Source organism: Pinus tabuliformis, chromosome 9 (assembly GCF_031772625.1).
Source record: "Pinus tabuliformis cultivar Carrire ecotype Pingquan chromosome 9, CPIR1, whole genome shotgun sequence".
Lineage (NCBI taxonomy): Eukaryota > Viridiplantae > Streptophyta > Pinopsida > Pinales > Pinaceae > Pinus > Pinus tabuliformis.
The window spans coordinates 539,875,824-539,886,837 of NC_142307.1; the positions used below are offsets into that span (position 1 = coordinate 539,875,824).

The 11,014-nt window shown below is 40.0% G+C and overlaps 2 protein-coding genes across 3 annotated transcripts; one reads left to right on the forward strand and one right to left on the reverse strand.

Annotated features, from left to right (window-relative positions):
- The first annotated feature begins 3,296 nt into the window (after positions 1-3,296).
- LOC149149649 (uncharacterized) lies at positions 3,297-4,621 on the forward strand. Of its 2 annotated transcripts, none has more exons than XM_089439748.1 (3): positions 3,297-3,433; positions 3,628-3,883; positions 4,002-4,621. In XM_089439748.1, the coding sequence occupies exons 2-3, from the start codon at positions 3,658-3,660 to the stop codon at positions 4,394-4,396; spliced, it is 621 nt and encodes a 206-aa protein (XP_089295874.1). In that variant the 5' UTR covers positions 3,297-3,433; positions 3,628-3,657; the 3' UTR covers positions 4,397-4,621. The 2 variants fall into 2 exon arrangements, with proteins under 2 accessions (XP_089295874.1, XP_089295875.1); XM_089439749.1 differs by having other exon boundaries at positions 3,431-3,535.
- Positions 4,622-6,846: 2,225 nt separating this feature from the next.
- Positions 6,847-10,765, reverse strand: LOC149149650 (disease resistance protein RPV1-like). Its single transcript, XM_089441277.1, has 4 exons — positions 9,974-10,765; positions 8,774-9,860; positions 8,328-8,663; positions 6,847-8,224 (listed from the first exon to the last, which is right to left on the reverse strand). Exons 1-4 carry the CDS (start codon positions 10,495-10,497, stop codon positions 7,571-7,573), a joined length of 2,601 nt encoding a protein of 866 aa, XP_089297403.1. The 5' UTR covers positions 10,498-10,765; the 3' UTR covers positions 6,847-7,570.
- Between the last annotated feature and the right edge of the window lie 249 nt (positions 10,766-11,014).

Consider the following 11,014-nt stretch of genomic DNA (forward strand, 5'->3'; position numbering starts at 1 on the left):
ACATCTGGGATGAGGGTGATGTGTGATTTCATCCATGCTCAACATGGAGTTGACATGTGTCCTTTAATAAGAATAAAATCAAAGTTCTAAGAATAAACAACTTATAATAAAATAAAAAATATTAAATCATTTATTATAAATTAATTTGAAAACTCAGGTAAATTGAGATTTTGTTTAAACATAAATGGGTATCAATATCAATTTAAAATAAAAACAAAAAAATGAAGTTGTATTATGCAAATTGGATTACTAACTTCTGCATTTTTGAATAAGATAGTTGGATAAGCTCATTTGACAATGACAAATTAATAAAAGAAAGAAAGAAAAATATTAAAAAAAAAAGGAAAGAAAGATACATTTATTCTTATAATATTTTAAGAAAAAAATCCTTAAAGTCGAGTCATAAGATCACTAAAAGGAAAGAACCACACCATCTGACAGCGATGAAGTTTAAGTTTTTGAGAGCTCAAGCAACACAAACAATGAAGATGCTACATACTACAATTAAATTTAACTAATGGCTCTTTGTGTTGGCTTGCGGGGTTAAAGTCTTTCATATGTGTCTGGTTGGCTTAATAGAAATCAACTCCCTGGGTTTCTATCTCCAAGGTTGGCATGATAGAAATGCAAGGATGGCTTCACATCTATCTGTCAAGATTGGGAGTCAAACCTTCTGTTAGAAGTGTTGAACTTGAGGAAAGGTTTCCATCTCAAGGGATTTAATCCCTCTCGACACATGATAGATCCGGATTTAGACGGATCTAGGTTAATCGTAGTCCACCTTGTGGATGTGAGACCATTTATCCAAGATTAGATTTATGGTTGCTAGAAGTACTTTATCTAGATCCACTTCCACACATATCTGTGCATAGGAAAATAAACCCTCATGTGGCTTGGCTCTATCAATATATTTTCCCAAGGCATTATCAATGCTTTTGAAGGTGGTGTCATTCCAACAATGCAAAGGAAGGAAAGGGAGCTTCACCCAAAATAGAATTTCCTACGTCACGTCACTTTTGGGATTAAAATATATACTTCAGTGATCTAGATATAACCCTTGAGCACCCATAAAGTATGGCCCACTTTGGAAAATCAAGTCTTAATTTGCCTTATTTTTGAAGAAGAAGGTAAAAAAACCCTTCCCACAAAAGGAAGATGAGACAATACCCTTGATCCTTGGCTTCCAATTTTTCTCCACCCAAATCTTCACAGAATATGGGGAAGGCTAGATCCCCATGAACTAACCAACTAGGTCGTACTCTGAAAGTTGCAAAGCTTGAGATCTCTCTTGGGGGGCATAGACCTCCATGTTAGGTATTTACTCTAGCTTCTTAACAAAGAGGGTCAACTTCGCCTTTTGGTATTTCGACCTGTTGGCTATGATATTGATGAAGGTTGACCCCCATAACTTGTCACCACCCTACTTCAGAAAACTCACAGTGATTCATAAACCTTTGAATGCTCTTATTAACATTGCTTTTTAAATCATTAAAATTTATATTATTATTTTAATTTTATTTTGAAAAATTAATATATTTAAAAAATAAATTATTTTGGATTTATTTAGCTTTTTTTTAACTATGGAAAACCTATCATAACTTAGTTGTCAAACCAATAGTGGATCACTGAATGGAGATGACTCATTAGTGTTATTTATGGAAAACCATGCTATCTAGAATTACCTACTGGTGGTTCCTAATGGGGAGGCTTTCACTATTGTCAAATACCTCTAAATCCTAGGTGGTTAACTTACTTCCTTAAGTCCAAAAAAATCAAACTCTTAACCAAATAAAAATAGTATTAAGACATACTCCAAATCTATTTTAAATTATTATCTTTATTTTTAATTCTAAATTTTTCAATAATAAAAAAATATTAATTCATAACAACCTATCATCTTTGCTCAATACCCCACCATTTTGTGTTACACTTTAGAGTAAAAAAATAAAAGAAAAACGAAAAAAATGTACCCCTTAAAAAAGGGGGGTCCCGCATCAAGTAGGGATAGTAGAGTCAACCTCTTAGTTTGAAAAAGAGGTTAATCTTAGCAAGTAAGTCGTTCAGGGGTCCCTTCAGATTCCCTCTTTTACTTGACTAAAACCTCACCTCTTCCTAAGGTCACCTCACTGTAGGGTGAATTGGCCGTGGGCTCAACCAAAGACGTGACTCCACGGAAATCTTGAACCCAATAGCCTGTCCTCTCCATGGTGAGTAATGACTCACGGAAGTTACTGGGGTGTAGTGAGAGGGGGATGGTCACTCCCCGGAAATTTGGAACCAATAGTCAGGCATCTCTACATTGAGTGATAAGGACTTCACTTAGTTGTTAGAGATGGATGGGTTTTAAACCCAGGGTTGTTAAAACCTATGGTAAGGCAACGGGACTTCCATCCAAGGTATGGCAATGGGAGGTGGCCAACCACTTGACCTGAGCTCGCCTTAAGTAGCCTGATAGGGTTGGTATCTAGAGCTAGCTTGGTACTGGTACGGGTTGGTAGCCATGAACCAACAGGTACTAAACTCACCTCCGTATCTCCTTAGCTACAGGTGGTAGCTAGATAAGGGATGGTTGCTCAAGACCCCAACTAGAGGGTTGCTATTTTGTTGAAGAATCTTTTCACCCCTCAGTGCTTTTCCCCTTGCAGAGTTTTCACCTTGCCCCATATTAGGAGACCCCATCAATGCGCTTGTCACCTTTTCACCTCTCAAGACTTTCCCCCTTGCACCTTTTCGAGAATTTGTTAACTCTTTTAAAAAAAGGCTCAAAGCTTGGGGGGCATCAAGACTCAAGGAAAGGCCCCATCAAAGATCAAAGCTCAAGGGTGAAGGAGGGGCCATCAAAAATCAACCCTAAGGGCTCAAGGAAGGGCCCCTCAAAACTTCAACCCATCGAGCAAGTTCTTTATTCATTTCAGTAGTCTTGCCCGACGGGTTGAAGCCTTGATGGGGTATCAGCTCGGGTGAGAGGAATGAGATTTTTAGAACGTGCAAGGTATCAACCCCCGATCAATGGGATAGTCTGCCCTCTGCCTTGAAGCGGAGGAAACTAAGTACCTGTATAAATGATAAAGAGCATATAACGGCGGAGAAAGGGTAGGGAGAAGACTTTGAATCCAGATGGATGTCGCATGAAATCTGTCTCCAGACGGGTCCAAGATGAGCCAACGTGTTTGCTTGGGATCAATTTCTCATAGCACATTAATTTACACCTGTCGAATTCACCATCCAAGATATGATATTGAAGCATTTTAGTTGACAACACAGTGGAGAGGGAAGCCAAAAAGCATATTCCAGTGATCGCAAATCTCAAGTAAAATGCTACATGTCACGAGTTCAGGAGCTGTGGCAATTAAACAAGGTAGTTCAGCTAAGTCACTTACACGAGGCATTGCAGTCACCCTACTCTGGTGTCTAACGAGCACGCTGGGATAATGTAAGCACTCAGGCTGATAAAACACAGGAAGTTTGTTTCAAGTACCGCTGTGTTAATAACTCTGATTGGTGATTTACTGTGTAGCAGTTGAATTCGTATTAGGTGAAGGCAAACAAGCGTAATTATATTTTTCACTTACTATTTCGAAGGAATTTTCTCTGATCTGCTTATTTGTTCGTTTCCTGTGTATGCAGCAGCCTTTTGTCTCAACTATTTTGAAACAGATGGAGGGATTGATAATGAAAATTGGGGCGGCTAAATCGTTGGGAGTGACCAGAAATGTAGCAGCAAGTGGAACGCTGAAGACGCAGGTGCGTTTACACAGCGTGCGCTCATCGGTTGGAAGAATGGGGTCTGCAGGCGAGGAGGAAAGGGCAAGCGCTGGCGAGACGGTGGTACCGGGTGGTACTGGAGGCAAGACCCTCGAAGCCCAGGAACGCCTCGCACAAGGTATAATTATAATTGTTTAACACTGGCATTAATTTAGTGATAAAGCTTATTATAAGTGTTTAGCGTTGCCATTAATTTAGTGATAAAGCTTCGTAATTTGTCTTGATATAATGAGCAGATCGAAGCAAAGGTGGGCAGACTAGGAAGGAACAGCTGGGACATGAAGGGTACCAGGAATTGGGGCACAAGGGAGGAGAAAGCCGCAAGGAGCAGCTGGGGCACGAAGGGTACCAGGAACTCGGGCGCAAGGGCGGAGAGACTCGTAAGGAACAGCTGAGGCACGAAGGGTACCAGGAATTGGGGCGTAAGGGCGGAGAGACTCGTAAGGAACAGCTGAGGCACGAAGGGTACCAGGAATTGGGCCGTAAAGGCGGAGAAGCAAGAAAAGAAGAGCTGGGACAGGAAGGGTACCAAGAACTGGGGCGCAAGGGCGGAGAAGTAAGAAAAGAAGAACGGTATAAGGAGATGGGCAAGAAAGGAGGAGAGACTGGTAAGGAAAAGCTTGGCTACTAAGTCTATCAAGACCCCAGTAGCAGCAGCAAGGATCAAGGCTGCTTAAGCGGCTCTACAAGTTAAAAAGTATCCATTCGTCTGTGTAATCATATATGTGTAATTAAGAGCTTGTCATAATTAGGTTAGTATCACTGATGGAGATCGAGATTGAATTTTGATGTGGTTTTATCGTCATTAAACGCTGCATTTTGTAATCACCAGCAGCCGCCTCCATAGAATACTCTACTTCTCCTCACTTTTAGTAGTAGCTTGGTAGTAGAAGCTAATTAGGTACCAGCAACGCCGAGTCTTGTTCGGCCACTTGTAGCTATGTATGTGCATATTATTTTGACTTTCTATCCCTCCAATTATTTTGCCCAATTTTTTTTTGCCCAAATTCAGTTGATGAGTTCCATCTTTAAAGACAGCATACTAATTTCTCAGGGCTCAGTTGATGAGTTCCATCTTTAACCCTTTTCATAAAATTTGTATCTTTAACTGTTTTCATAAAATTTGTATCTTCAATCCTTCTCATAAATGAAGTAATTCTACATTTCGCATAAATCAACTAAACCTTCTCATGAACTAATGCCACATTACGCATAAATCAACTAAACCTTCTCATGAACTAATGTTACATTACGCATAAATCAACTAAGTCACTCAGTTGAGTTTGAACGTCTCGGTATAGAATTTTTAGAACCTCTTTCATAAAATTCGAATCTTCAATCCTTTTCATAAAATTAAAGATATAGAAATGTTCAATGCTACATTTTTATATATACCAGTGCATATATAGAAATGTTCATAGTAATAGTGTCAATATGGATGTATAGAAATGTTCATATCCGTATCAATACGGATATTATCTGTAGAAATGTTCATATCTGTATCAATAATATCCGTAGAAATGTTCATATCTGTATCAATATGGATATTATGTAAGACAGTATATCGATATGGATATATGTAGAGGAGAACAAAGTTGTGGAGCCTGCTGCGTGAATGTGTGAGGATGCTAGTGCTGTTTAGTAGCTCTGGTGTGAATGACATTACTGGATATATAGAAATGTTCATATCCGTATTGATACGGATATTATCTGTAGAAATGTTCATATCTGTATCAATATGCCCGTTACCAGAAACGGGACAATGTCCACCGTTTCTGGCAAAAACCTTCCTTCGGAGAAACCCAACCATATTAGAAACGCCGTTTGCAACGGCTGTTTTCGTTATCTGTAGAAATGTTCATATCTGTATCAATATGCCCGTTACCAGAAACGGGACAATGTCCACCATTTCTGGCAAAAACCTTCCTTCGGAGAAACCCAACCATATTAGAAACGTCGTTGTTGTCCACCGTTTCTGGCAAAAACCTTCCTTCGGAGAAACCCAACCATATTAGAAACGCCGTTTGCAACGGCTGTTTTCGTTTTCAGTGGCAAGAAACAGTTTCCCGCGAAACGAAAGAGTTTCTTCTCGGAGAATTTGTTTCTTCTCGGAAACGAATTCTCCGTGACTTGCAGTTAAATTTATTTTTTCGGACTCGGATTAAATTTAATTTTTTCAAACCGTGGGTTAAATAGAGTTTAATTAACAATTGATTGTTAGTTTTCTGGAAGTTACACATACAAAGGCTTAAGTCCAGTTTAATTCGCAGTTGACTATTAGTCTGCTGCAGTTGATTGTTACTTTTCTGGAAATTAAACATACAAAGTGAGAGCACTCCAAGTCTGCTGCAGTTGATTGTTAGTTTTCTGGAAATTAAACATACAAAGTGAGAGCACTCCAACTCTGCTGCAGTTGATTGTTAGTTTTCTGGAAATTAAACATACAAGGTGAGAGCACATTGTGAGCTTTCTGGAAATTAAACATACAAAGTGAAAGCACTCCAACATATTGTGAGCGAGCATCTGAAGAAAGCACTCGCTGTATTTTTGAGAGAACAGAGGGTATTGTGAATATTGTGAAAGCGCTGCCCAAAAAAACACCAGTTGCCATTATTCTAGTTCTAGACTCCAGTGGAATACCAATATTATTGTCTCAAAATTTTTTATTTATTTAGACAGTAGTTATATTTTTTTTTAACTAGGTAGTGATTCATTCAAGTGAACCAGTGGTTTTTTAGGTGTGTAGTTGCTCATGTTTTTTCAAGGATTTTTCAAGGGTTTAAGCAGAAAAAGAGAGCAAACCCATCACTCCTCAGATGCAAGTAAGACATAGATCAGAGCCAAGCAACTTCAGATGCAAGCAAAACATAGATCAGAGCCAAGCAACTTCACGCCCCCTTCAAGTTATAGATCAAAACCAAACAACTTCACGCCCCCTTCAAGTTATCTTCAACAGCATTGTCAATTCTATTGTCAAAAGGTACTGCCTACAAACTCCAATCTCTGGTTTTTTCTTATGAATGTTGATTCCAGACCACATAATTCTCTCAATCTTTGGTTTTTTCTTATGAATGCTGATTCCAGACCACATAATTCTCTCAAGATTTGGGTAGGTGAGGTTCGCTGGGATCAACTGTTCATATCGTAATGGACTATACCTGTGTTCAATGCATGTATATGTACTCCATTAAAGTGATTCTGACCGCTGTGAGATTTTCTGTAGCTCATACCACTTCAGTGATATTTTAATTCACATAACATAAATCAAACTTGCTTGGTTAGTATATATGGTTTGAATGTAAGTTTCACCAGAGTTGTTCTTACGAAATATTAAAATTTAAACTACGGAGTTCAATTCTCCAGAGTACATTCAAGGCAGAATATGGGAAATATGGGAAAAGTATAAATACCGCATATACCTATTCTGGTCATTGTCAAAAACAGTGAGATCCATGAGCCATATTTTCATTACAGGTGGAAAATATGGACAAATTGCCCTCTGTTTTAGCTTTATGTGTGTTCTTAGGTACTGCGTCCTACACATTTGTAACAAGGTCGATAAGGTCGAATCATGGTGTGAGCCTCTGATTGACAAGCGTTTTTCATACCAGCTTTCTTCATCCGCGTCTTTATGCAATAGAGGAAAATTCTGGTTTTTCATACCAGCGTTTTTCATGCTGCCCCAAATCTGAGGAATGAAGCCGTAGCTCTTATGCATGCCTAGAGGCTCAACGGATAAACTTGTCTCTGCGTAGGTCTCCTTATAATTTATAAACTAAATCAGGCCTTTTTATATTGTTCACCTTTAATATTGTGTTTTTCCCTCTCTTCGTTTCTTATATGCGAAACCTCCAAATTTCGTTTCTCGTACCGTTCTGATAACATACTTTGAAAGCAGTGGCGAACTAGAAGCACCTCTCAAATCGATACGCTGGAGGTTTGTTAGCCTTCCGATGGAATCGGGCAGTACCTTGATGGCTTTGGCATCCGCTAGAGATAGATGTTCAAGTCGGCTCAAACCCCCAAAAGAGTTTGGAAGCATCTGCAAACTGGAAGCACCTCCCAAATCGATGTGCCGGAGATTTGTTAGCTTTCCGAAGGAATCGGGCAGTAACTTGATAGATGTGGCACCCTGCAGAGATAGATGTTCAAGTCGGCTCACATCGCCAAAAGAGTTTGGAAGCATCTGCAAACTGGAAGCACCTCCCAAATCGATGTGCCGGAGGTTTGTGAGCTTTCCGAAGGAATCAGGGAGCGACATCATTTCTGAAAAGCTTTTTAACACTAGGTATTTCAAAGAGCACATATGACCAAAGTCTTCGGGCAAAAATTTGACTGTGAGTTTTTCGCCACCTCCATAAGATATGACGATCCTTTCGAGGTGCTGCAATTGCCCTATAGATTTTGGAAACTCAGAGAGAGGAGCGTAGATATTCAACTCTCGCAACTGGAGAGGCCCCTGCAATGTTGACGGTTCAACCATAAGACATATTATTTATGTGATGACTGTAGTCTAAAAAAATGGATTAAATGAAAAAGAATGAAGACGCCTATTTGCTTACTTGATATTGATGTGGCCACAGGGAGTTCAATTTGGGGCCACTCACTTCTAAGACTCTTAAATTCTCCATGGGAATCCAGGCAGGCAAGGAAGAGTCGTAACATCCATTCCAGCGGAGCCATAGGAGATGTGGGGACTGCGCCCTCTTCAATATGCTTTTTAAATCAGAGTCTTCAGCTGCAACAAGCTGCAAATTCCTGATACCACAAAATTTCGAATCATCGAATGGATCCACCCCATTCCAAATGTTTTCGGTCGGCCTCCACATTTGCCAATCTTCAATCCGGAAGACATCAAAGCTATTACCGGTGGTGATTCCGCGAACTTCGGTTATTCCCTGTTCATCGATGAGAATTTTATAATAAATTGATCTATTTATAAAGAAACTTTTGAGATTGAAATTTAATTAAAACTGGCCACAATAGTTGGAATAATTGAAGCACTTACAGATTGGGTTAGCTCCAACAAATCATCCATGATATTGGTTCGATGCCAAAGACGACGGGACATGGATCTTTGCTCTGCAATATTTCTTGCACAATCTCTAATGTGATCGTGCATTCTTATTCTGCTTTGGCTATCCACCTCCAATAGACATTTGTCCTCTAAATTTCGAAGCCCCACCAAACCCCATATTCTTATTGCTTTATCTCTCTCTTCTCCTAGGAAAAAGCAAGCAATATCTAAAAATATTTCTTGATCTTTTTCAGTGAGCGAGTCATAACTTATTCTAAGTCTTTCCTGTATTTCGCTGGGTGGTGTCTGCTGAAGTAGATCCAATTGTTCTTCCCAGTAAACTTTATCTTCTTCTCCACAAACAAGGGCCCCAACCACCTTCAACGACAATGGCAATCCATCACATGCTGTTACAAACCGATCTACAAGACCTTCAAATTCCTGCGGCGGTGGAAGTGGTTGATAGAAAGCATAGGAGCAAAAGAGCTCTTTGGAGTGTTTTGTATTTAACCCTTTTAGACTATAGATTGAGGACTCTAACACCCCTGAGCTTTTGAGAACATGCTTGTCCCGAGAGGTAATCAAAATCAAACTTTCCGGGCTAAGGATATCTTTTATTGGCAGAAGCACTTCTAGCTGATTGACACTATCTACATCATCTAAGATTACAAGAGCTTGACAAGATGAAAGATACCTTCTAAGTATCCCTACACCTTCATCAGGATTCTCAATTTTGATATTTATATGTTTCAAGTCCTCTATCAGCTTGCTTTGCAAATAGCCTAATGAAAATTTAGCTGAAGTTTCTCTAACATCAAATAAAAAGGAAGATTCACTGTAATAGGATCTCTTACTGTTGAAAAATGTTTTGGCCAATGTAGTTTTTCCAATTCCACCAAAGCCCACAATCCCCACAACCCTGGCACTCGCCCGGTGCTCGTGTTGCTGCATCATTGTCGCTTCAAAATCTTGTAATTTGTCGTCCACTCCAGTTGGATATTTTGCGACATACAATGGTGGTTTTGAAACAATTTTCAAGGCGCGTTGCACGACCCTAGTCAAGAGCTCCTCCTCATCACTGTTCAATTTCCAAAGAGAAAAGAAATAAGAAGAGCGAAATCACGATGTAAAAGATCAATCAAGCAATTTGAAAACTACAACGGAATTGGCAAAGACTGAGGAGATCCTCACCCTTGCAGCTCGAAACCGCTGATATCCGCCGCTTTAGAAAGAGCGTCTCTCCAACTGCGAATGGTGTTGGAGTCGTAGCGCGGTTTTGCATCAACTGATTTTTTCTGTTCAAGTCCCCGCAAGGCTTCAGCGTATGCTCCATCTTTGACTGTCCACCGGAGTTGGTAGGGCTTCACTTTGTAGAAGACAGGAAGAATGGTAGCTTTGGACTTGAGCATAAGGACCAGCTCATCCAGGCACCATTTGGATTTCGCATAGGTTGGAGAGAAGATAGCGATATGAAGAGAGGCGACTTCAATAGCGGCACAAATTTGAGGAGTAATGGGGTGGCCTTCCAGCAATTCGGGTTTGTCCAAAAAGACTTGCAATCCATGGTCCCGAAGTCGACGGTAGAGGTGGGCGGCGAATGCGTTCTTTACATCAGGCCCCCTGTGATTAATAAACACGTCATAATAGGGATAAGGAGTGGAGTTAGAACAAGAGGGCGCAGAGGAGGAAGACGCACCAGAAGCTTGGTTTGCCATTGGAACTGAAATCTAAACAAAAAAGGATTGATCCACTGAAATAAAAACACGATATTGCGGCTCAGAGACAATAGATTCTAGATTAGTCGAAACTGCAACCAAGAATGCGCTTCAGAAAACTAGATTATATTCATGTGACCGCCCCTGGTTGGGAAGTTTCCAAAACTACTCAAAAACTTGATCCAAATTTTATGACTTAACTGGTATGATTTCTGAGAAATGCATAATCCTCAAGACACTAATGGCCAGAAACTGCTAAGAAGATGGTGTGAATCTGATACCATGATGGATGGATTTGACCTGATATTCACAATGACAAATACGCGCTTTGCACTTTGCCATGGATGTGATGTGGCTCTTGGTGGAGGCAGATAAATTAGTACCTTTAACAGTGATAGGGAACCATATTTTCTTTGTGTGGGCACCCACACAGATGGATTAGTGCGTTTAACAGTGATAGGGCACCATATTTTCTTTGTGTGGGCACCCATCGCAAAGGTTAAGTTACAGGCGTGAT